General features: G+C 33.0%; 1 protein-coding gene across 1 annotated transcript in view; it reads left to right on the plus strand.

The window, feature by feature from the left end:
- Nucleotides 1-27,438, plus strand: part of LOC140435052 (protein turtle homolog A-like) — a 580,999-nt gene that overhangs the window by 426,471 nt on the left and 127,090 nt on the right. Inside the window, exon 6 of the mRNA XM_072523739.1 lies at nt 3,725-3,875. Coding sequence (XP_072379840.1) covers nt 3,725-3,875 — 151 coding nt within the window. The remainder of the gene's footprint in view (nt 1-3,724; nt 3,876-27,438) is intronic.

The following is a 27,438-nucleotide window of genomic DNA, read 5'->3' on the forward strand; positions in this document are numbered from 1 at the left end:
CTGTGACATCTCTGTCGTGTTTAGAATTCCCAAATCGTGTAGTACTCTCTTTCCTACTTGGTTTAACTTTTGATGTGAGACCCAACATAGAAATAACATCTTCTCTACCCCTTTTCGTCATAGAGATCAGCATCTGCCAGAGATACTAGGCACTGAGGAAGGCTAGGACTGATGTTAGCGGACGTTCGCCAGTTGACTCGCCGAAAATAGTATCTGGATCCTAGTTTCTATTGACCATCTGTGGTAAGAATGCAGTCGTTCTTCAACCGGAATGAGGCCAATTAAATGACTCTCTTAGTGTTAATTTTGGTGCCTAAGAGGTTAGTCCCATCAATACCAGAATAAATACCCTATGTGCACCTGAAAAATTATGTACCATATGTACCCCCTGCTCCTAAACCTCGGGTTTTTGCAACCACATTACTGAAATATAATTTTTAACTCTATTAAATCTCAATCTCTTGTTAATACTGCATAGACTTTTGATAATCATTAAGAGATACTAAGTACGCAAATCCTCATTACAATTCTCCTTGTTAGTTACAAACTCCCTACCTACCTAACCAAAACTTAACATTAGTCTTATTACCTTTATGCCGGGTTACGAAAAACGTTGGCATATTAATCGTCTATTATTACCGCTTATATTTCAATAAGTACCGTTATATGGATTTTTAGCTATCTTCTTACACCACTGAAACTAGGTTAAGTCTATCTTTCTAGTGATGATATCTAAGCAAAATACTCGGACTATCTATTGATACAGTGTTATTTAAACCAAGGTGCCTCACGTTAACAATCTCGCGACGAACTCACTCTCTCGCTCATTGTTTAACGATCTCCATATTGCCTTGTTTGCCTTACGTGTCCTATTTTGCTGTAACAATATCGAGCGGATACCCTCTTATACCTTTTGACACATAAGTGTATATATTAACATAGTTGTATAAAAATATTATATAGGTTAAATAAATTCATTAAGCTTGTACTTTCATACCTTTTGTAAAAATTATAATTATTAAGCATATACCTTTATAACTTTTGTAAAACTTGTAGAATTACTTTTATGTTTTGTCTATTGTGTTAGATAGATACTATTTAGTGTATCGTTTATGTTATGTTATAATGTTACTTGGTCATATTGTACGTATGTGTTATCGTAGTAACGTAAACTTTCCTTGTTTTTCTCAACTTGTCTTTACGATAGTTCTCCCATGCTTCCTTGTTTCACAGTTCCGATGCAAACTCAGTACACCCAGTTTACATCGTGGAAAGGGCTGTGAAGCATGTTCATAATTTCTTTAAATTATTCCCTTTAATAAACTATTTTCACGCCGCCCATGCCTGCATACCTTCGTTTTGTTACGCCTTTTTTTAACAAAGAAATAACTTCGCCAAATGTTTCTTCTTCTTTTTATCTTGTTTTGCTACATAAAAATCTTTCCTAATAACAAAGGAAAAAGGACCTATTGTGAAATCTCCGAGCTACCTTCTCAGAAAATCAGAAGAGTTGTTTTTCGTAGAAACTTTACTTTCTATTGGTAAACGCTACGAAAATGAACCTCAATATCCCGGATATTTAATGTCAATTTCGCGTGGCATCCTTCAGCCAATATCCCTTCCCTATTTTCAACCTTCGCTTGTCTAAGCCCTTCTAAATTCACAATCCGATATTCATTTCCAAGTTGGTTCCTGTGGCAAGCGGTCTTATCTTCGACAATCGGCGGTAAGTGGATTTTCAATTCACCCTTATTTATCTTTACACAGTGAGTCCTATATTAAATATTTTCTCTTTTGTCCAACAGACGTGTTCCACTTCGAAGGAACGAGGTCACTTCTGTTTGCCGATTAACCATTAACCATTAGCCATTAACGATTAGCCATTAGCCATTAGCCATTATTTAATATTCACTATTCATTGTGCATTATTCATCATTCATCTCTACTACCGATTATTACCTGTGCTATTCCTGTTTGGCTGTTTATCTTCTCGTCTGCCGAAATCAAACCGTAATTCGTTGCTGTAGCTACCTGTTGCCGAGGACCAAGTGTCAAGTGACTTTATTGAAGGCCTAACGCCACTATCTGTATCCACCTGTGGCATATTAATTGTGAGTAGTAAATTTTATTGACTAAAGCTCAACTTTGATACCTAAACCGTAAGAATTTGATTTACAACGTTTAGTTTAGTGACCTTGCTGTTTATGGTTAAACGGAACGAACTATTATGAGTTTGAACCTACGATATAATATATGTATAAATTACGGACCATTTCTTTTATATTAATGTAGGGTATATTTATGTTAAATTTCATATATAGATTTGAGGTGATCACATTCAATAAAAAAAATTTTTGGTAAACGTTTAAGTGTTCTCAAGGCATAATAATAATTTGTTTGACGAATATTGACTATTATAATGTCCCTTGCTTTCTTCTATTCTTGAGAATACTACGTTATGCAGAATTATTTTCCCCAAAAAAATATTTTTTGTTTTTATTCGATTATAAATTAATCAATCACTTATCTCGTGTCATCTAACTGTGCCGTAAAGATTGTTATAGTGTATTTTTTTTATATACCTCAATATAATTTTGTTGACGAACCTTTTGCTTTTTATTTTTATTGTTATGATATGAATATATATTATTGTGCATGGTGTATCTCTTTCAGGCATTTTTACTGATTTATGTTATTTGTTTTATCGTATAATTAGTGTATCTGTGTCGAAATATTGAGTGTGTACCGCACGATCAAGATACCTTTTCTCTCACGGTTTATTTTATTCTCGCGTATCTTAACTGTTTCTTATCTTTCTCATTATCGTATTCTCTATGCCTTAAGGTTTCCCTGTTCCTTTAAAAATAGGGTGGTGCCCAAATAACTTTTCTTCTCTTATCTCTTATCTTCTCTTCTAACTTCTTGTCTTTGTGTCGTAAGTACTTCCTTAATTGATCCGTGATATTTGAGCTGTAACAAGAACCCCGACCAAGATACCTCTACCAGACTGAAGCCCGAGCCTAGTACCGTTCTTTGTGTAACCTTCAATCGATCATCCAGAGGGTACAACACAACACACCTCTCAAGCGTAGTAAGCAACTACTGTGACAAAAATTGTTAACTTTTGTACCAGATGGCGCGTCTGTATCTATCAAACAACAATAAAATATTTAAAGGTGACCACTGTACTTGACTGACCACTTTTCTAGCCTCTTCCTTATATAATTTTATGTGATCTTTTAAACATTATTGATTAAATGTATCTCGTTTTCTACATTATTGAAAAGTGAAAAAAGAAATTTTGAAAATGTGATTACTTTCTTCATTTTAAAAATCCAATTTATTAGTGTATTCTTAAATAGTTGACATTTTGACAATTTCTTACTTATTAACTATTCTTATGTTTTGGTAACGCTTTGGGGATCTGACGTCGTAAATCTTGAATGACGTGCATTTATTTTTATCTGAAAAATTCTATAACGGAAAATTCATTATTAACTTTAATAAACAGATGACTTTAAAAAGGTGAAAACTTCAAGGATATTTTTCTTTTTATTATTTTCCTTGAACCATTTATCTACAGCTTTGATCAATACCTACGTACAAAGAATTCTTTTTCAAAACAACACAAAGAAAATATTAGTGTTCGCCTAGTTACATGTTCGCTTAATGGCACCACCGTTACAACAGTGAAATGCAATTTCTCATTTCTTGCTTTTTTCAGGTCATCGCACAAGAAAATGAAACGTCTGTAATAACTACGATATCCTTCGTACCAGTTCCTGAAGACGATAACAGTATTTTCAAATGCGTAGGTGAAAATCCAAAGCTCAGTGGTGTGGGTTTAGAGGACTCGTTCAAGCTTAATGTTGTCTGTAAGTATAATACCTATTTATAATGAAGTCGTTAGTACGGACGAAGTATGGATTTTCTGTACTAATAAACTTAAAGAAAACGAAAAACAAAGAAGGTAATCATTATAGCTTTAGAAAAATATATAGGCGAGGCAATAAAGCGTTAAAAATCCCAAAATCTACCAATTTTTTGCAGTAGGATTGATCTCACACTTGTTTCGTTCGAGGCGTAAGAGTGTTAGGAACTTTTGTGATTAAAATAATGATGTGGAAATGAAAATTTCATTATTTCACAACGAAAATTCATTTTCAAAAGTGCATTTTAAAGTGATGAAAAAATGATAAATTTATAATTTGGAAAAAATTGGCAGAGATGAGTTCAATATTACTACATGGTGGTTTTTGGGTTCAGTGAATACGAATATAACAATTGCGATATTTTCCGAGACACCTGGTGCACCTGGGTCTCGTCTCCTAGAGTTTTGTGGAAATTAGATACAAATCTGAGCAAACTCATTACTCAGTGATTTTTACGGTCGCTTAACACGCTCATTATGTTGGTGAGCGCGTGAGTCATAAAACATAATGATGTGTTTGAATGTCCTGGCATGTTCATACAAATGTTTTCTAAGGCATGTTACTAGATCTTGAGAACTTCTTCCATCATTAGTGTTTTGTATAAAACTTAGAGGTCGCTATTTAAATGAATTTAGAAATAATAATGAAGAAAAATGCAATGTTTTGACTGTAAATTAAAGTAGCGAAAATAGCAAATATTAATTGGAAATAAATTACGATAATTAGCTAGCTTAACTTAATACTGCCATCTGTACAAAGAACATAGGTCGTTAATGGGTCGTTTTTGTCTACAAGTTTTGGTTGCTATATTCCCCAGGTGAAAATATATTATGTTTCCTTTTAAGTGCACACTCCACATCTCCAAAATCAATATTATTTGGAAGAAACGTATGATCTGAAACTAAAAATCTTAGAATGATAGTCTTTAAATGCTGTGATTCCTCTAGAAGACATTTTAGCAGAAGTACCAGTTTAATGTTTCTGTTTTGAACCAGCAAGAATCAATCCACAGAATAATGTGCTCATCTTTATCGCTAACATTACTGAAAATATAAATAAATATAAATAACTTCCGCAATTATATACCCATAACTGTCGTTTATAAAATATAATATTTGAAGATATGCGAGGTAAAGGCAGCATTTTTTCTAAATCAAAGGTCAGAGTTTCTATTTGTTCATCTTTTGTTGCTTGGGTTAAGTCAAGGTTCATTTGTTTTCTTAATAATTCAGCTTGTTTCAAATGCAGTTGCTGTTGTTTAACAAAATACTCTTTTTCATCATCTTTAATATTCTGTATCTTAATTTTAAAGGCATCACATTTATTGCAGGTGTCTTTTTTGGCTTTTTTAGTCGCAAGTTAAAATCAAGTACTTTCTTGAGAATTGTCGTGCTGCAGGATTTATGGCCTGCAAATTTTTTCTCTGTGCAGGATGTTCTCTGGTGATGGTGATATAAATGTAGTTTGTAGATTATAATCAGCTAAGTGCCAATAGTGTTCCAAAAACTATTGAAGGATTTGAACAGAAAATTTTTCATTGCATTTAGCGGCACATGAACACATGTATCTGATAAAATCTCTTGATTTTACTAGTTTTCCTCTTGATGAGTAATATTCCATATTACTGTTAGTTTCATGCTTCATTTTTATTTCTTTTCTGTCTTGTTGTGCAATTTTTTTCTTTCTTTTTTTTCTTGGATGACCTGAGAAAGATATTTTTGTATTCAAAGTAGACTGTTCACTTAGATTTTGATCTAAACTTTCATCTAAAGATATGTCACTGTAGGTAGGTTCGATATTTTTATCCTTAACAGAATCATCAGAATCTTCTTCATTACCCACATCGTTAGTGATCGATATATCCTGTTCATTAAAATTACTGATTTCTAATTCTGCACATGAACTTCTGCTGGTACTTGGTCCCTGTTTTTCCTCGCTGTTAATTGGCTGGACAAATAAATAATTTTGCAATAAGGAACCAACTTACATATTACAAAAAAATCAAAGTGGAATTAAAAAATTATAAACAAAAAGAGCTTATTATTTTGAAAATTGTTAACTAATATACTATTAGATACAAGTAACTAAAAAATACAATATTTTACACAATTTTAAAAATGTTAGAAGCTAAAAAATATAAATCAATGCACTGCACATACCTCTCGCAAATTGCAAATATAAGCTTCAGTGGAGGTTGATGGCATCAACGTTACCTTTCTTATAATTTTTTACACTCTTTGCGATAGAAATTTATTTTGGTAAGGTAACATTTTCACAATAAATATTGATTGTTAATGGTAATCAGAAACCTAATGAAATAAATCTACAACATGGAATCAACTATCGGATGTTACAGATACCTGCAACAAGGAACCAAAGTTACTTGTTTTGAAATTGAAAACATGCACCACCGTATTTATTATTCTGCAAGATGGTTTTATCGTTCACTAAATAGTGCTGAGGTGCCAGAACATTTGGCTCGTTATTACAGAACATAAGTAATATTATTTACAGTATATTCGAACCAAGAACTTCATTTTCGAAAAAATGTTAGTTGGTTCCTTGTTGCATAACGGGGATTCAGCAGAGTGTTATTTTCATCTAGAATAACGTACTAATACAATTTTGTTTTTCCTTTTTATAATCCGTCTCTTGTCCTACGGCTACTGAGATTTATTGCCTTAACTAAGCCCTGCAAAAAAAAACAGTTTTGTTGAGTAATCTGCCAGCTTCCCACGGCACTTTCTGGGGCATTTACAATCAGATCCAGAAGAAAATATCTTATCTTGCTTTACCTTATTACTGCGAGATGTGTCTCTGTACCGCTATTAAGATTCAACTTCCTCTTCGTTAATTTGCCAGTTTTCAAATTTTATCGGGCGCTTTTTTTTCGGTAAATCTCTTAATTTTTGACTTTTGAATGAACGGAGGGAGAAATGATGTGGCTGTTAGCAGTATCCATGGCAGGTACCATGATGTCACCTGGATCTTTATCATTTTAAAACAAATTAAATTGTAAAAAATAATTTCCCATACAAAACATATTACCACGTTAGATAAAACGTTTTATTCGTAAATATCTTGTACTAGAGAACTAATTTATTTTAAACATTTTATTTTGTCGTCCGCTGTTATCATCATCATAAGTGGCTCGACAATTCGAAGTGGATCTTGGCTGTCCACTAAGAAGTCGCCACTCTTGTCGATTCCTGGCAACTTCCCTCTATCTTCTGACCCTTAGAATATTTAGGTCTTCTTACACGTCATTAATTCATCTCTTTCGTAGTTCCTCTACTTCTTGTGCCATCTGGTTTTAAAAATGTTAATCTCTTCGTGTATTCGTGATCTGACATCCTATCAATATCGTCCGCTATTAGCAAGCATCAAAATATTGTTTTTTATGCCTAGGTCTAAGGCCTAGTTAAAACAATATTTCAGGTATTAAAGTACCTTTTTTCCTTGATGTACTAGATGGTATCACATTAGGAGAAATGTTTTCCGTTAAGTAGGTCCTTGAGCGGACGCTTTTAGGTTGGCCAGGCCTTTCTGTGATACACATTTCAAACAATATCAAAAACTTTGTGTAGCAATCCTAAACGAAACTATAAGAACATTGTATTTAACTGTGTCAAATTCGTCTGGCGACCACTTTTCACCTGATCTAGATAAAATATGCGTCGCATAATACAACTAGCCAACAACAATAGTATATAATAAACTGCCAAAAGCTTTTTAACTAAAGGGTTTAAGGCACATCAATACAGAACTATACACAATATACATATAAACACTACCTAAACTTGGTCCAATAGTGCTCTGGAAGAAAATAATAATCTGTCACTAAACACCAGAATTTGCTGCTACCTAGCGGATATTATCAGAACTATGATTTAATTTAGTATTAAACTGAAATGTTATCCAATTGGTGTATGCTATAGCATTATTAACTCATATATGACAAAAAGTGACAATTAAAAGACACTTTTATTCTAAATCCTTCATATGTTGACCACCTTACCATCTTCTCGACAGTTCACACGTTGTGTTGTCCCTACTTATTATTATCTCATAACCCAGTCACATGCATTTTCTACAGTTTCTATGCGTTTAAATGACCTTATTAAACACTTTCCCGTTTTTGTCACATATTATGCTAATAACGCAGTTTTAAAATAAAACTCATTATACAAAAGTTTAGTCTACGTGCTCTTGTGTATACTTTTTTTATGAACTATAGTGTCAACACTATAATAATTTTGCACAGTTTGGTTCTCCCATCATACATTTTGTTTTGAAACTTTTTAAATTCATTTAAAACTAGTATTGTGTATATGGCAAAAGTTTGTATATATTTACTATTTTCCAATTAAATCTCATTACAGAGTTTTGTTGGGTTTTTGATGTTTTAAATTTCCAATATAATGGGGTTCTTATTTTTTAGTATTTGGCAAATAATTATAATAATTATGTCTATTTAAGCTATTCGTTTATATTTACGATATATTAAATGACTTAATGTCAAAATTAATCTTCTCTTTTGGTTTAAACACAAATGGGGGGTGTAAAATAAAAGTCGGAAATCTCCCATTTCCATAATTTTGGAAACAAAATTAATTTAGAACAATAAAACCAGTGAAGATTGATATAAAATTTGGTTTATGATCGCATGTTCAGAAAGAGGAGCTTAAGAAATTATTTCTTTTCCATTTTTTAATATTTTTGTTTGGAGATTGCCGCTTTTGTTTACAATGCTTGGAGATTGGCGGATATGAAAATGATCTTTAAGGATATTGCCAGTTTTGAAACTAATAAAACATCATTGTATCGGTTAGTGTCGGTTAGTTAGTGATAAAAATATCTATTTTAATATTAAACAATAATATAATATCTAAACAATTTATATACATATCACTCGAACTAAAATATCCGGAGGTTCGGGTATATACTCACATGTTTCGACAGACTCTAACTCTGGAACAGGATTCTCCAAGTAGTTCTCGTTTGCTTCTTGTTTATAACGTTGAAAAAGCTCTTTATAGTAGTTAAGTTGATCGAGTTGTGTCCAGTCTAAACCAAAATGTTCGCTCAAAAGATTTCGCACATCACGCAGTTTTAAAATATTTACTTTGTGAGCATCGGGGATAAGTTTTTCTTGATTGGTCATGTTAAACTGTTTGCCTTTCGTGTGATATTTACAAAAGATCCGAAATCGTTTTTGTAATGAATTTTACCTAGTATTAAAAAATTTTCTGTCTTAGATTGTGTTAAAATTTACCTTTTACATTTCTTGAACTAAAAACAACACGCTTCTACTAGTTTCCGAACTTCTTAAACAGCAGACTTTCGATTGTAAACACAGCTTTGTGTCATATCAACGACCGTAGAAAATTCGGAAATGATTTCCTTATATTCGCCAGGTGTCGTTACTACTTCTCGTTTTCGTAAATTCTTCTCAATTTAACCAAAAAACTCTATCAGATGGTAAGAATGAGTGAAGAACATAGGAAAAACTAGCTTAACCCAATCACTGCGAATGACGCCATTTGGCGGCGCTATGATCTGATGCCTAGTGCGCACGCCTCCATTTGGCGTCAGAGCTCCTTTCGAATTTACTTAGCCAGTAATCAAAACGCAGTGGGTGTGAGTGGACATGGTGTTGTACGCATATTGTCAAAGGTATATTTTAGGTTATAATACCATCAGTTTTTAATTCGAAAGAATTTTTCGCCGAATTTGCGAAATTAAAAGATGGGTGACATGGACGATAATCAAGCAGGTCCATCTAGCATAAAAAGGCGTAAAATAACTGTAAGAAACCCCAAATGTTTGACGGTAGAAGAAATGATGCAATATTTGTACGAATCGGAGAATGATGAAGATCTGAGCAAGATGATCAGTCTTCAGAAAGCGACCGGGAAAATGATGATGGTAAATGTTTTAGTGGTTTAGGGATATGCAGTATGATTCATTTGGTTTTTTTAATTGTAGTGAATATTGTTCCGATAAATGAAGATATTGATGACACGGAAAATACCCAAACTGAGGATTTAATTGTTGATTGGCAAGATGACGTCATAAATATGAAACACTTTCAATTTACGGGAAACAATAAAATGCTAATTAATCTCTTCATAAGTTCCGAACCGAACGATTATTTTAGATTACCAATGGAGGAAGAATAGCTAAGTAATATAGTAACAGAAACCAATGATTACGCAGTTAATCTTTTTCTTGAAAGGGGTTGTTCCGAAAGAGCTAGGATTTCTTTGTGGAAAAATTTAACAAATGAAGAATTCTTTAAATTCATAGGACTTTTGTACCACATGGTGACAATTAATTTAAACAGAATCCAGGACTATTGGAAGACACATCGATTATTTAATTTGAAGTGTTTTTCTGAGCAAATGGATCGAGATAGATTTTTGGGTATTTTAAGATGTCTTCACTTTACCAAAAATCCTAAACCAAACTAACAAAATCCTGATGATCGTCTATATAAAATTAGGCCACTCCTTAATTATTTCAACAATAAGATGCAACAGATATATTATCCAGGCAAAAATCTGTGTATTGACGAGTCATTGGTCTTATGGCGTGGCCGACTTGTTTTTAGGCAATACATAGGTTTTTAGGCAAAACATACGGTTTGAAGTTATACATGTTAACTGAACCGAGTGGTCTGAGTCTCAATTTTGCTGTATACACTGGTCAATTAGATGCCTTAGGAGAAAAAGGACACGCGCAAAAAGTTGTCATGCATTTATTGAACCCTTATTTAAATAAAGGACACTCAGTATTTATAGATAATTACTACAACAGTTTAGTGATTTAGCAACTACTTTACTAAGTAATAAAACCTATTGCACTGGAACGTTACGCATTGACAGGAAATGTACACCCAGAGAAGTTGTTGGCACCAAATTGAAAGTTGGCGAAACCAGAGCTAAATATTGTAATGGAATCATGGTAGGAAAATGGAGGGACAAACGGGATGTTACTTACATCTCAACAGAATTTGTGAATACTATGACAGAGGTAAATAATAAAAGAGGTATTGCAAAGGTGAAACCTTTACCAATTGATAAATATAACAAGAACATGGGTGGGATAGACAAGCAAGACCAAATGATGTCCTATTACCCATCTCTTGGGAAGACACTATTTTGGTATAAAAAGTTAGCTGTTCATGTATTTTAACTCCTCCTATTCAATTCATATATATATTGCATCAAAAGTACTCTGGCTCGAAAATGAACTTTTATGATTTTCGGTTAGCAGTTTTATGATTGAAAAATTATTAACGGTGCTTTCTGAAGAGTCTAACAAACGACAAGTAGCAAAGTGCATCTTAACCAAAATAAAAACAAATGACACTGGACGCCAAAGACCTCGAAAGAGATGTCGTGTGTGCAGTGAAATCAAATTAAGAAAGGATACGGTTTGGAAATGCCAAGCTTGTCAACATAAATGCCTGGATTGTGCAACGATCCTTGCTTTAGTTTATTTCATGAGAGCATTGTTTAATTTTTACTTATTTTAAATATGTTTTTCTGTGTTACTTACTGTTCGTTATTGTTTGTGAATTACTCAGCAAAAAAATAAAATGTTGGTTTAGTGCTTTTTTATTGGTCTATCACTCATTTTTAACTAAAAACGGAATTTATTTAACGCAACGCCATTTGGCGTCATCCGCACAATTCCACAAAAATTACAGTATGTGCGTATGACGCCTTTTGGCGTTTGTTATAAAAACTATCATCTATGACATTGACACCTTAGTATACTTATAATACAAATACATCAAATGGGTAAAATCGTTACATAAAGTTTTTATCGAAAAAATCATGTGCAGCTCCTTGGGATGGTCAATGAGCAGGTACACGCAGCGAATGGGTTAAGTAATTTAACATTTGGTGATGCGCTCTCGGCTAGCCATTTGCTAGCACCTACCAATTATTATCGAGTTTTTATTTTGGTCACTGCATCCATCGGCGACCAGTCGTACCTTCTTTAACATGTTGCCAAAATTATTGTTATTGAGTCGATGAAAGACTGCAGAAAAAATTTCATTTAATCCTTTACCAAACATACTTAGTCCAACAGCATGAAAATACATTTTCCTTTGAGAGTGGAAACTTTGAGGAACCTTCAACAACAGTTAAGTTATAACAATAAAGCTGCCTTAAATAATAAGCACTTTGATTAAGTACTTTAAGAAAAACCAAATTTTTTTGGCAGTGGAACGACAAAGTGACTAGGTCTTCTCTGTTTTATTGACGAAATTGGAAAAATGCTTTCGAACGAAGTTTACGGAGCCGTTTTGCAGTCATTAGTTTAATTTTAGATGGCTCATTTTTCTCATATTTAATGCGTTTACTTAGCTCTAAATATTTTGAGCAAACGTCTGTTCTTGGAGTTTAAAGTTCAAATTATATATTCTGTTAAATATATAGTGAGAGTACGATCTCTTCAGAGTCTCCGATGGAATTGTCTGAGAAGTGTACATTAAATAAAATTTTGAAACGCTAAGTTCAGATGGAAGATACATTATTTTAGTCACTGAATGACAGTAATAGGATTCAGTATATGTTAATTGGTTTATAAACGTTTTCAATCCTTCCAGTTTATTTCGATATTTCGCAGTTTTTCGATCACCACCTCTGCGTTTAATCGGTACTTGGTATGTTTCATTAAATCGCATTATCACATAGGAAAGCCTGTGTTTTTTATCCCTAGCACGTTGAGAAACGCAGCTTGGCACACTGGAACTTTCTCCTTGGATAAAAAATTATGGATGAAACATTTTACTTAGTGCTTTTTTGGAGAATACTTTTCATTTTTCGGCCGATGACGGACAGTACGATTCACAGTGCAGTATTTCAAAATAATTTCTGTATATCGTTCACTTTCAGCAAGCAGCGCTTATATGTTTTTGAATTTTGACCACATGTTGGGTATTCTGGCATATTGTTCGCAGAATATCTACAACACAAAAATAATTATGAACATAAGTACTGAAATGGTTTAAAATTTTAACAAAAACGAAAAACAAAATATCAAAATTTAACAACGGCTTGGAAATGGAATCATAACATTCACAAAAGTACTTACCTTAGACGTTTTGCAACGTTTTTTTTTCCATTTTTCAGGTTGTCTTATTCGCTTCATTGCCTTTATTGGTTTGATAGAAGACGCATTAACTTCCATGATAAAATGTAAACTTTTTTTATTCCGTATATATATATATATGCATATATATATATATATATATATATATATATATATATATATATATATATATATATATATATATACAAAAGGACGATAACAGGGTAAAGTAAATAAACATGATGTCAGATCATACTTTATATTAACTTGGTTTATATGCAAAAAGTTTTTATTTTAACAATTTAATGACTGACTGTAGATGATAATTGATTAGAGCCCGCGTCGCTTGCGAAGAGCAAAGTCACTGGTATTTTTTAAATGTACTAAGCAATTGGTAAAACTTTAAATTGTACTACGCCAATGACCCTTTGTGGTTGAGGCATAAAGAAATAAAAAAAGGAAAATATTTTCAATATTGTAATTAGAACTACAGAACAAAAATAACTGTATATTAATTATAAAGAAAAAATTAAGAATTAAAAATGTGTTGACCGGTAAAATCAGCCCTAATGTATTAGATATTAGGGAACAACAAATTCACTGCGATAATAGAAAATAATTAATTTGCTTTCAGTGTTTCTCGTAAGCACTCTTTATACATAAGTTATTGTTCCATGAACTACAGAGTTAAATTTCGGAATTACACACGTTTATGAAGCTTGTTTACATCGCTATACATGCATACATACATCGGTGTACATAAATACATATTATACAAATTGTCTAATCTAATTTATATTTACAGCTCTGTTTATTTTGGCAGATGCTGTAATTTATAATAGAGAAGACTAATTTGAATAACTATTATGTTTCTTGTATATAACTATTTTTTGATAATAATATACATAATATTTAAATTCATAATAAATAAAAGTAGTAACCACTACACACGTTATATAAAAATTATCTTTAGAATATAATGTGCATTCGAAATTTTTTGTATTTCCCCCAACACAACAAATAAATCAAAGGATAGGCGCATTCACCAATTGTTTTAGTTATAACTAAATGTATACTGTATATCGGAAGCATACTGTCCTCTAAGTCCAATTTATTGATTTTACAGAAAAACGAATTAACGGTTTTCGGTGAATGTTTAGAATTATTACAGATATAAATAATTATTGAATAACCATTCTTTTTCAAAGCAACTAATAGTACAGGTATTATAATCTACCAATTTCAAATTTTTGCAATATTCTAATTTTACAAAAAAAAATGGACTTAGGACAGTATGCTTCAAAGTTCTATTTTTTTTCCCCGAAAATATTTTTATCTTGAGTCACCTGTCCTAATTAACAATAAGTAAACCGAAGGTAGATATACTAATTTTAATTTATTAAACAGTTAAAACAGTAAGTAAAATAAACATGAACTAAAAATTTTAAAGTAAGTATTAGCTTAAATAAATTTTATGAATCAGCCTTTTCCCTTTGAATAATCGTTCCGATTTGAGCATGTGGTAAGCTTCGATAGTATTCTTGAAACTCCGATGGTACAAAAGGCAATAAATCTCATGGTCATTATATTTTGCTGTTGGAATAGGCACTAGCGTTTGATTTATTTGGTCCAGATCCATCGGTAAGGTAAGTTTGGTCCTTGTGTTTCTTCTCAAATCTACTTCCTTGAAATTCGTTGCTTGAAATGATGTTTTGTAGTACAGTATTCCTAACTGGTCTTTTCTGATCTGCAAATGAACTACTTTAGACAATGAGAACGGCTGTTTATTAGGATTAATTTTTTCAGCAACGAAAGATGCAGCATTTAAAGAACCCCTTGCAATAGTATACTTTAGATCAAAAGATTTAAAGTTGGCCAATTCTAAGTTTATTATTTTAAATTTTGAGGAACAGTGACGGATAAGTTACTGCCAATCCCACGGAGTTAGAACTGTCATTGCAGGGGTTTCTTTCACTGTTTTCTATTTTGCATGAACGGTATCAGCTTCCATATGACTATGTCCTTTTAAAAAAAATTGTTGATTAATGGTTTTAAGCTGTGGATATTTATTTAGAATGAAATAAAAGTCCATTACGATGCTGCTGTTAACGCTGTTACGATTGTGACCAAAGCAATTATTAGACCAAAGCGTTATGTGCTCTATATTAGATCACGGTAAGTTTAGATCTGCCCATTTTACATAAGCTAATGACAACTCATTCCCACCTCTCTTACCTTTTGATTCGTCCCACATCATACACCAGGCTGAATTATTTGAGGAATCAAAAATTGTATAATTTAAAGTCCAAAGCTTTTTTATATCAAAAGTAAGCGAATTGGTTAACAACAACGGTGTAGGTAAACATTTTTGAAGATCTGCGGTGAGTAGATACCTTATGATTGCAATTTTCTTTAATTTCATTTCTGTCTGAGGATTTGAGATTGTACCTACGTGCTTTATCTTTCAGATGTAAATTTCTTTCATTATTTATACGTTCTGCATCAGTCTCGTATACTACTGCCCTTAACTGTGCTAAAAATATATCACATGTATACACTTCTGGTGGTTTAAAAGTGAGATTAAATTGTTTATTAAAAATATTCCTATACAATCATAGTTTTGCTACATCGTATAAATGAACGTGTTGTTGAAAGCAATACTCTTTTGCATTTGCTGCACTGACAACTGAGGACCTAAATATGCTTCCTTTGAACTTTCTCGATTGTAGTGGCTTTCATATTTAGGAAATGAGGAAATATGTGACACAACGGAATCGATTATATGCCGCTGAGTTGTATTACTAGGTGTATGCTTACCTCTCTTGTCATCCATTACTACGCCTCCTTCTTGGCGCTTTGCCAAAGCGGTCTTCTCTACTAACTGCGATATGCCCAATATATTCACAAACATGCACTTACACACTGCAATTTTTACACTCTCTATTGTTAATGTATATAGCAAGCTGTTTTTTCTTGCTTTTAATTCGTCCTTTAATCGCAAGCTTTGTCTAGCTGTAGACTTGTTTCTACACAGGATAAAATGAACTGCCTTTTTACATTATTATCTTTTCGTCATCCCAATAATAATTAAAAATTTTATATTTTTTTTTTCTTCAGGTGTTTTGGAATAACATTTCATACGGCATGAACAAGCAGCTTTTTTCTTTCTTTCATGCATCTATTTTCAGCTTTTACTAGATAGGATCTATTGGCAGCCTACTCCCGTTTTCGCTTATTTACAACCCACTCGAAAACATGCCTTACACGTTTCTTTTCAACTTGTTTTGTAACAGATTTTCTGACAACTTTTCTTTTATTAACTTGCTTATTTTCTACAAAAACGTTTGGTTGTTCAACATTATCTTCTAAATCATAATCAACGTCAGTAATAGGAATATAATCTTTAGCCACTATAGAATCATAAGAGTCATTCATCAAAAGGTCATTTCCTAAGAAAACTGTTGTTCATAAGTTTTCCTTTTGGATGACATAATATCTACATCTTAACCAATTTTAGGTACTTGCGAGGTACTAGGATGATTTTTTTGACGTATCTGAAAAAAATATATTAGTCAATTTCTAAAGTAATTTAATATAAAGAAAATGTCTTTTTAATTCCTTATTTTATCTTAAGAACTATAATATTAGTAAACGAATTACTTACCTTCCATTATGGAGTCAAGCCCTAAAGATACTAGACGTTGTTCTCGGCCACCCATATTTAAAAATTATAAAAACTATTCACGAAATTATAAAAACTATTCTTGTCAATAACTACAAATTTTCAGGTTTTAAGATATAACCACAAACAATAACCACGTGTTTTTCACTCAAAATGCAACAAAACAATGAACGGAATTTAATATTTGATATTAAATTTGATATTTGAATATTTGATGAGAGCGACGTTAATGTTTGGTGCTGTTAGTTTTACACGGACTTAAACTACCATTGTCGGTTTGCATAGATAGAGGAATACTGTTCTAAGTCCAACTTAGGATTGTACACCTGTAAGGAGGTATGGACTATTTTTTTTATATTTAAAATGGACTTAGTATTATATACCACTAAATAGAAAAATGTAAACAAAACCTACATAAATAAGTCCAATACGTAAAAGTTGGACTTATGACAGTATTCTTCCGGTATACAGATATAGTTAGCCAATATTATGGTTATAATAAAAGTTATAGTTATAGTTACATAGTATATAGGATTAAGGTACCTAACTACGTTTAAATCTGATACTTATTGCACGAAATTTGTATCAGACATAAATCTTTACTAATGCAAGCAGTGAAAAATGTATATCGGCGGTATTTATTTCAACTATCAGCAACTTATATCGACACATCTATAACGATAGATGTAAACACTTGTTAGTTTGAAATTGAAACTGTCAGACACTTCTACTCGTGCTACTCTATTTTTAAAACTTTGTTACAAAAATTGGGCTTTTGTAGTAAGCGCCAATGTAAGAAAAACATAGAGGTGGATAATGTAGTGGTCAATGGAAAAAAGTAATGAGAATTAGAAATATGCTTACAACACAAAATAAGTGCGACTTAATGCAGCTTGGATAGCAGAGATGGCGGAGAATGAGCAATTAAAACTTAGAAATATTTTGGTCAATTTACATGCCCGTAAGACAGTTACCTGAAAACGAATATGACAAACTGTTATACTCAAAGTTAGTAAATATACAGTTAGCTTATGAACATAATTAAATTAAGAAAACCATCGTATCTGGGTAATAATAGGGAATGGTAATAAATAAAAACAGTTTTATTTTATTATGACTTTGTTTTAAAATGAATCGTTTTATTCAAGGAAATTGGAAAAAAACGATGTTTTTAGTCATTTTTAATTATTTGTATTTGTTTATTAATATTCCCGGCATATTTGAGTTGTAAGATAAATCAATTATTATTACTGATGTTATCACACAAATTTTTCTGCAAAAATCAGAATGCTACCTCTCACGTTCACCTCAAAACAGATCCGCGCTGGTCTAAATTAATTTTTGTTATTGTATTATAAATTGTAATCACTTTTTCAAAACTGTTAAAAATCAATACGGTAACAAAAAGAGGTCACTTCCTTAATTTTAATTTTATTCTGATATTCTTTTCGCCCGTTTTTCTTTAAGGAAAAGTATTCCAAACAATTTTAATTAAGATTGAAATCGTCAGAGTTGATACCATTCATTTCGTTCATAAGTATATATGTAATACTTATCTTGCGGTATGCTAAAATGTTGGTTAGGGGAAACGAAATCTTGGGCGATTTTGTGTGCCGGTAAGTGTAGAAATTGTAAATTATAGAAATTCACGTCAGGACTAGCTCTTTGCTAACTAAATTTCATGTTTTCATTTTATGAAATGAAAGTTTTTCGCAACACTATTTTTAGCTGTTTTTTTGGTGTTCAATATATACTGATCGTGAGATATTAGGGAAAAATATTAAATGTGATTTAAAAAATAAAATATGAAATATATTATTTCTTTTATTAATACGTTTAAAGAAATTCTTAAACAAGTCAATTCTTAATTGTCAAATTACACTTGACAGGTCCAGATTTATTCTAGATTCTCATATAAACATTAGATTGAAAATTTAATTTATTTGGTTAATTTATTTTATTTATTCGGATCAAAATCATCATATCATACATTTTAAAGTAGACATGTGTACATTATATATAAATAACAAAGAAACAGAAGTCGCTGGGGGACATAAAAGAATGGGCTGACACAATGTTGTTTGGCCCCAACTCTAACATTTATACGAACGACCCTTACCAGCAGCCACAAGCTTACAAGCTTTATTTACGTAAACGATTGCGTCATCATAATCCAGACCAACCACACCGAAACTATTAAACAAATATTATCTGAAGCACTCATAAATATTACATACCTTAATAAAAAAACACGAACCTGCGTCTTTTATCTAAAAAATAAGCAGACAACAAGAAAACTCCAGATTTCGTAGAAGGGAAACCTCTTGGTATATTGCCCTGTACCAAAATATTTGGGTGTAAACCTGGATCAAGCCTTACATAAAAGAAACACTATCATACCACAAAACAGACAGTTGCTACCAGAAACAACATAATACTTAAACTAACAAGTACTTCTTGGGGGGTGCACAACTGGTGCCTTGGCCCTATTTTACTCCGGAGCGAAATATGCTTATCCGCTATGATATAGATCGTACCACGCTGATCAAAGAGATACAGCTCTAAATAGAACTTGCCGTATTACGATCTGAGATCGACCTTACTTAACCCTTTGGTAATGTGGGTATCTATATGTCCCATGGAATTTAAAAAAGTTCTAGTGGTGCCTATTTGGCCCCTAAATTCACGTTAATCAAATATAACTGTATTACTAAACTTTCGAATATTTACCATTTTAACGAATTTACGATTATTTCGATTCTGACAAATATTTACCCAGTGGCGGAGAGCCTCATAAAGTTTCAGATCAACAAGAACATTCTTTGCAAGAGGAAGTCATCACATGAATCACATGAAGTACTTAAATAAGGCAGTGGACTAGGCTGGAATGTTGAAGTACTTGGCTTTGAGCCAAGATTAAATAGTCAATAGAGATTAGAACTAATGTAGAGTTTGGATCTCCAGATCCTACACTGACATTTTGTCTGTGGTCATTGAAAAACATAGGAACTGAAGCATTGGATGCAGAGGTTGCTGGTCGAAAACCTATCTCTCCAGAAGGCGGGTTCTCTTTACTTGCAAGTGGTGTCTCTTAACGTCGAGGAATATTTGTTGCGAATCTGCCAAATCTTTTCCTGGCACCACATCAGAAGTTTCCTCTTGGTGTTCAACACCCAGTTCTTGATTTTCAGCTTCTTGAAGAGAGATAGAATCTTGAACGGAAATTTCTGTGGTCATGGCTGCAGCAAAATCCGCGTCAGTAACCTTCTGTTTGTTTATATGAACTATGCCACATTTTCCAAATCCCTTAACTGCATTAGTTGGAGTAGCTGCAAATGGAAATGCCTCTACAAGAAGTTTAGATACGTGATACTGTCTCACTAATCTACCAGGATTATTACGCAAGAATCTTTCGATCGCTTGGACATAATAAGTATTAAAGGGCCCCATGAAAAAAACATCGAGTGGCTGCAGCTTATGACTACAGTAGGGGGGAATGCAAACTACAGTTGTGTGATTTTCTCTATCCCTTTTAATGAAATCTAGATTTTTTGTATGGTTGGAATGTCCATCAAGTATGAGCAAAACTCAGTCGTCTTCTGATGGCTTTGCAAACCATTGTGTGAAAATCTCAGTTTGAATCCACCGTGAAGGATGACAAACAAAGCTGTTCCAGGTGGAGCACCGTCTTGAAGTTCCGCTTTCATCTGCTGTCTAGGGAAGATCATAAAAGGAGGAATAAAAACTCCCCAGCTCATATAGAAATTACAAATGTCCTAAGAGGATACAAGTGATGTTTTTAAACATCCTCCAAAATTTTATAATTTTAAAAACTTGGTTACATTCTTTTTGTTAATTGCTTGCGCACTTGCTGCTGAAGTCGCCTCAGGTTTTCTTAACACAAGCTTAGGATGGCACTTTCTGAACCCAGTTACCCAATCTTTTCCTGCTAATTTTGTTTTTTTATTGAAACCATGGGGGATGTTATCCCGTTCAGCCAGTTGGTAAGCAAGGCTGCGCAAATCAGCTACAGTAATTTCAAAAAAACTTATCTCTATCTCCAAGAGATAATTTACCAACTACTGTTGTTCTTGTTTTTCGTTGAAAACAGCCCGAAAATAGCCTTCTTCTTCTTCTTAGAGTGCCATATCTCTACGGAACGTCGGCGAATACCATGCTTATAATATTTTTATACTGATCTCGGTCTTGCGCTGCGTGTAGCAATTGGTCCGCTGTCAAACCTATCCACTGCCGCAAATTCCTCAACCAAGAGAGTTTCTTCCGTCCTATCCATTTCTTTCCTTCGATTTTACCGTTGAGAATTAGCCGAAGGAACTCATATCTTGGTCCTCTGATTATATGTCCAAGATATTCTAGTTTACGCCTCTTAATAATATTTAATAGAGTTCGTTGATGTCCCATTCTTCGAAGAACTTCTTCGTTTCTAGTTCTGCTAGTCCATGGAATTTTTAGTATCCTTCGATACAACCACATCTCAAACGCCTCGATTTTATTCATGATATCGGCGTTTAAAGTCCAAGTTTCCCATCCATACAAAAGTACAGACCATGCGTAACATCTTGTAAACTTTTCACGGATTTTCAAATTTAATGAGTTATTGGATAATAGAGGCTTGAATTTTTGAAATGAGTTTCTTGCCTGTTCAATTCTACATCGAATTTCGAAGGATGGATCTAGATTTTGGGTAATCCAACATCCAAGGTATTTGAATCTCTGAACTCTCTGCAGCGGTTGTTGGTTTAATATCAGTTGGGTTGCGCCGATATCCACTTTGCTGGTCACCATGTATTTAGTTTTATCGATATTTATCGACAGTCCCCGATTTGTGCATTCCATGTCAACTCTATTGATTAGCTTCTGCAGATCGTCGATGTTTTCAGCTAGAATCACAGTATCGTCGGCGTACCGTATATTGTTAATTATTTCTCCTCCTATGATAATTCCTTTTTGATCTTTTAAAGCTTCCCTAAATAGATTCTCAGAATACACGTTAAAGAGTGTGGGAGATAGTATACAGCCTTGTCTTACGCCTCGTTCAATACTGATTGGCTTTGATTCTCTGTTGTTGGTATTAATAATGGCTGTTTGGTTCCAGTAAAGTTTGGCAATAAGTTTGATGTCTTTCTCATCTAGTTGGATGCTCTGCAAGGCGGTAATTAGTCTGGTATGCTGAACGCGATCAAATGCCTTTTTAAAATCAATGAAGCACATATATACGGGTTTTCTTACCTCCCAACATCGTTGAAGGAGTATTTGCATAGAAAATAGTGCTTCTCTAGTTCCAAGGCATCTCCGGAACCCGAACTGCTCTTGACTAATTATTTCTTCGCACTTGTTGTTAATTTGGTTTAGAAGAATATGCAACAGTATTTTAACGGCATGACTCATTAAACTGATTAGTCTACAATCGCTACATTTCTTAACGTTTGGTTTCTTAGGTAGAGGAATAAAGATTGATTTTAGCCAGTCCGATGGAATTTCACTGGTATCATATATTTGATTGAAAAGTACAGTGAGTTCTTTTATATTGTCATTTGAGAGTAATTTTAGCCATTCGCTGTATATTTGATCTGGTCCACTGGCTTTGTTGTTTTTGGCTTGGTGTATGGCTTTTTCCACTTCAGCGTTTAAGATTGATGGTCCTGTATTTGCACTTAAGTTAGGTAGTGATCATCGATCATCCTTAAATAATGCTTTAATGTAGTTTTCCCATTCCTCCATTACTTCGTCTTCTAGGGATAGTGCATGACCTTCATTATTCGTTAATGTTATGGGTGTATTTCTTTTGTGTACTGTAACTTCTTTTATTTTCTTATCTGTGTTAAATTCGTGCAATGTTTTCGTTGCAATTCTTCTAATTCCTCACATTTTGCTCGCATCCATAACTCTTTGGCTTCCCTGATTTTTCTTCGAATCAGATTATGCTTTCGTTTATACTCTGAGTTATTTCTATTTTTAAGCTGTCTTCTTTCGTCCATCATTTCGATTATTTCATCTTTCATCCACGCTTGCTTTTTATAATGGGTGACAGTTTCATTTTGCGTTGCTGTATCGATGATACCATCATCTTAAAATGGCTTAATACTTTTTTATTATCAGTAGCGTCTTGATTTTCATTTAGTACGCGACGTTTTAGTGTGTTCCTAGGTACATTGTAAGTCTTAGCAGCCCTTTAATAAGGCATTCCATCTTTCTTCATGGCATCGATTATTTTTTGCATCGCTGCGGGGTCCCATGACTACTGATAAATCTTCCTCTGATTCTTACATTATAGTATTACATGTTAAATAGCATTAAAGTATGAAAGTAAATAAAGCTACAATAATCGTATACAGTAATGTTAACTTAGTGTATCATGTAAATACATAGTACAATAAGTGATCTTGGAATCTAATTACTAGTCTACATTATTTGCTAAAATAGATTTTTGCAGGTGAAAACCCCTAAACCAGACTTTAATCCGTGAGAATTCAAGTAAAACAGACGTTATTTTGCTGTTTAAAATGCTCAATAGTTTTGTAAACAACATACAATACTATTATTTTTCAATGAAAATATATTTTACTTTATGTCGGGCATAGTGGCCACAGATGTGGCTACTTTGCTCTCTTCGCCGCCATTATATAAATGCCACACTACCGGCTAAACGAATCGAGCGAGTCTTTACACAGACACATCGTTTTGTAGCCTAAATACACCTCTTTTAAAACGTTACTATCATTTGCCTGTATTATAAATGAAAGTTTGATTGTAATAATTAATTAAATACACTTAAGATGACGCTCAAGTGAAAGAGTTGACGGGCCCGTCGCTGTGTATCAACACCGTACTGTGCAGTAACAACCAGTGACCACTATACCCGCAGTGGCCACTATGCCTACCCTTCCCCTAGTACAAAGCTCGTATAGAAACTTCGCTTCAAAATTAATTATAAAATACAGGAAAAAATAAAACCGATAATTAAATTTAAAACAAGAACTAAAAATGCTAGAAACTAAGAACTATACCAAAATGTTCTGAGACACAGGAAAGTAAAATAAATGAAGAGAAATTTTTAAACTATAAATTTATTATATTGCTCTTTTCCATTTTGTATCCTTCTTTGTCCCTTTCGCTTTATTGGACGTGTCTTTATTGACTCTCAATTACATCTATAAATAAAGCAAATAATTGGTAATTGTATTATTTTCATTCGGTTGGAAAACAGCAAGTCCGTAACTGAATTACAAAATGCAAAGCGGGTCGGGACGGGAGAAATTTAGTGGGACGATTTCAGCAAATATCTGTCAGCGTGGAAGTTATTACCGGGGTAAAATACAATTCCGCGCATTCTTAATAAGATGAAAATCATTGTAACGGTTGTGGCGGTGAAGAAATAATAAAAAACAGCGATACGGGCTTCATGTAAATGTGCAGAAGAGATTCGTAGCAACCAGGGGTGGAGTTTTTTTTCGGCAAGTTGGTTACCTTTCCATTATTATGATAATGGAAGCCTGAGAAACGCCAGCTCAGAACATTCAATATATATTAACAAAAGAGTTCGAAGAACTGGTTGATTATTATTCTGTTGCATTTTTACCAGTCTAATTTTACTTAGAGACCTGCTACTTTTATGTTAGGTAGATAGTACACAGACTTAGGATCGCTAGTGTCTGAAAATAAACTCTAGCACGAAAGATTTTGTACTCTGGACTCAACTTTTATAAAAAATATATTTTAACAACCTTTTAAACAATTTTGTGCTTTATTATACAATAACCCGATCCAAAATCTGCCTGGTCTTTAGGTTAATAGAAACAACTTGTATACGTGGTAAAGTAGCCAAATCGGATGGTAGTTTTTAAGATCTATGTCGTCGTCCGTATACAGGGTGGTCCTTAAGTAATTGTACAAAAAGAAACAGTGGATTCTACACTTTAAAATATTACGATTTGCTTTAATAAAATATTGATATTAAGAAAGATACTGGGTGTTAAAGTGGAAATTGAAAATTTTATTTTTCGCTATAACTTTTATGTTGTAAACATTGACGTATAAAAATTTACAACTGGGTATTCTCGAGTATGAGAAATTAGAATTTGATGCTTATTTTAACTAGCTGATATAAGCCGCTTCATATGCCACATATGTGGCATAAATTTGCGCTTAACTTCTTTGTTTTTCATGTTGGCGTTATTTTTGTTAAAAAATATTAAAGACACATTATTTTAACATAAAAAAGGTAAACTTGATAATAACGTCAAAACTTAGTAGTTTTCGAGATAATCGCATTTTATGAATTACCTGTATAATAATTATTAGTTGTGATATTTGTGCGATAAAGCACTGAATACCTGTGGATAAAAACAAATGAAAAATGGTAATTTAACATTACAAAATGCTTTGTTATGACTGCAAAATTTCTTATTGAAGCGAGGCTTCTATTTTCTTCTTTATACTGGGGTTGTATAAGTTTTTTTCTATAGTAAAATGCTGAGGTAAGCGTCACGGAAGAATAGCCACAAGACGGCGTCACGAGTAGCGTCAACAAATAACGGTCTTCACGTTGATCCTTTAATTCGTTTCTAGTCATCATATATTTTTTAATGTTAGTTGTTAATAAATTTCTTTCAAATTATAATCATTTTTTTTTTAACATTTTATTTATTTTATATAATAATAATAGTCTCCCGTTTTATACCGCTGTCGCGGCTTTGGGAGTATAGCAGGGTAGTCTGCTATATCTAGGGCCTACGGTATACAAGGAAGGTAACAAGGCCAGTGCTACGCTTCAACCGTCTATTATTACCCCTGGTTTTACCCAAGGTACTCATTTTTATTAAGGCTGAGTCGACCTGGGGCCTATAAACATTTTTAAAATGTCTAGATGTTCTTGCCGGCCGTGGGATTCGAACTCCGGACCACCGGCTTGCGAGGCAAGCATCCTACCGCTTGCGCTACGCAGGCCCTTTTATATAATAATCTTATATACTAAAACGCTAAGCCCTTTTCTTGTCCACCACTTTACTCAAAAACCATATTAGATAATTAAAATATTTTTTCGGAATATTATTAGTATTACGTATAAGATTGTCAAGATATACTTTTGGTACAAAAATTCACTTCCGGTTTTTAGATAACCGGAAGTTAAAATTTACTTTAAGTTTTAGACCCCACAATGTATATATGGATCGAAAGGTCTCGTCGAGACGAATCTAGATATGTACTTCCGGTTGCGATCCGACACCGGAAGTGACCCGAAACGCGTATAAAACGTCAAGATAGAGCAAATCTGACACCGGATTCGTGATCAGCATGCAAAATTAACTGCTAAATGGTATCCATGTCGACATTTGATGAACTAAAAATTGCATTCCGGTTTTGAGGTCGACTTCCGGTTTCGTTTTTATTAGTCAAATCAATAGAGAATTTAACGTAGAGTTCAAAAATGTAAGTTCACGAAATTATCATTTATAGTTTTTGGGTTATTGATAAAAATATTTTTACTTTCGGTCATTGTATATTTTTCTCGCAAAATAAAAATTTCATTTAAAAAACTCGATGTCGAGTTGGTCCGCTAGTTTAATTTACTATCGCAGTAATAATCAAATATCAAATTTACATTTTATTGGTAATTTAATATTTAATCTGGCTTTGACGGGTCTGTCATTTGATGGGTTTGACTAAACAACGTATGCTTTGTATATATAATATACTTTGTTTTAAATATAAATAATAAATAAATAATAAAATCAGTTTATTAAATATAAAAAATAATATTTAAATTTAAAACTGTACCTACACTGTAGTCTACAGTACCAGCTACGGTACCTACCACCTTTTTTTAAACCAGTTTTGATGTCATCATTAGAAAACCTTAATACATTACGGAACATTTTAACATAGTAGGCTGGTGTCACAAATGATTTGCATAACTAAAAATAAGTATTGTTTTGATTAATCAGTGATTTTGTAATATCTAGTTTATTTTGGTTTAATAAAGAAAATCAGAAAATACCGAGGCATAATATTTTTTTTAATATGGATATGAGAGATATGATTGCTATTTATTGTCAGCAACACTTTAACTGGCGTGCAGCAAAAGGGAATATTTAAAAAATTACCCAAACAGGCTGCAACCTAATTACCAAACCTTTAAACATCCATTTCGGAATTTAGGCGAAAGTGGTTCATTTCATCCTCCCACCCATTCAACTCATGCCGACTGAAAATCATTGCGTCTGATAAAGATCTCCAGCGTTAGGAATCAGCAAAATTTCAGTTTTAAAAATCCTACACAGTGAGCATTTGACCCTTACCATTTTATACCTGTGCAAAATATATTACCAGCAGATTTACCTTTAAGATGCAGATTTGTAAATGATATCCGGAACAGGCAAAATCTTCAAAAACAATCATTTCTGGGATATTGAATATCCTCATGTTAAGAGAGAAAGGCATTTCCAACATGAATTTAAAATAAAGGTATGGTGTGGAATCATCGGTAATCATTTTTTTGGGCGTTATGAGTTACCTCGTAATTTGAATGGTGAGAACTATTTACTTCTTTTACAAAATTAATTTATTGATTTGTTGAAGAACATGGGAACCAATCAACGAGAGAATAATTAAAATGCATATAGACATATACGGTAAAGAGACAGTGATACTGGGAGTATATGCACCAACAGACGATTCTCCGATAGTAGAAAAAGA

The sequence above is a fragment of the Diabrotica undecimpunctata genome, chromosome 2, assembly GCF_040954645.1.
Source record: "Diabrotica undecimpunctata isolate CICGRU chromosome 2, icDiaUnde3, whole genome shotgun sequence".
NCBI classification, from domain to species: Eukaryota; Metazoa; Arthropoda; class Insecta; order Coleoptera; family Chrysomelidae; genus Diabrotica; species Diabrotica undecimpunctata.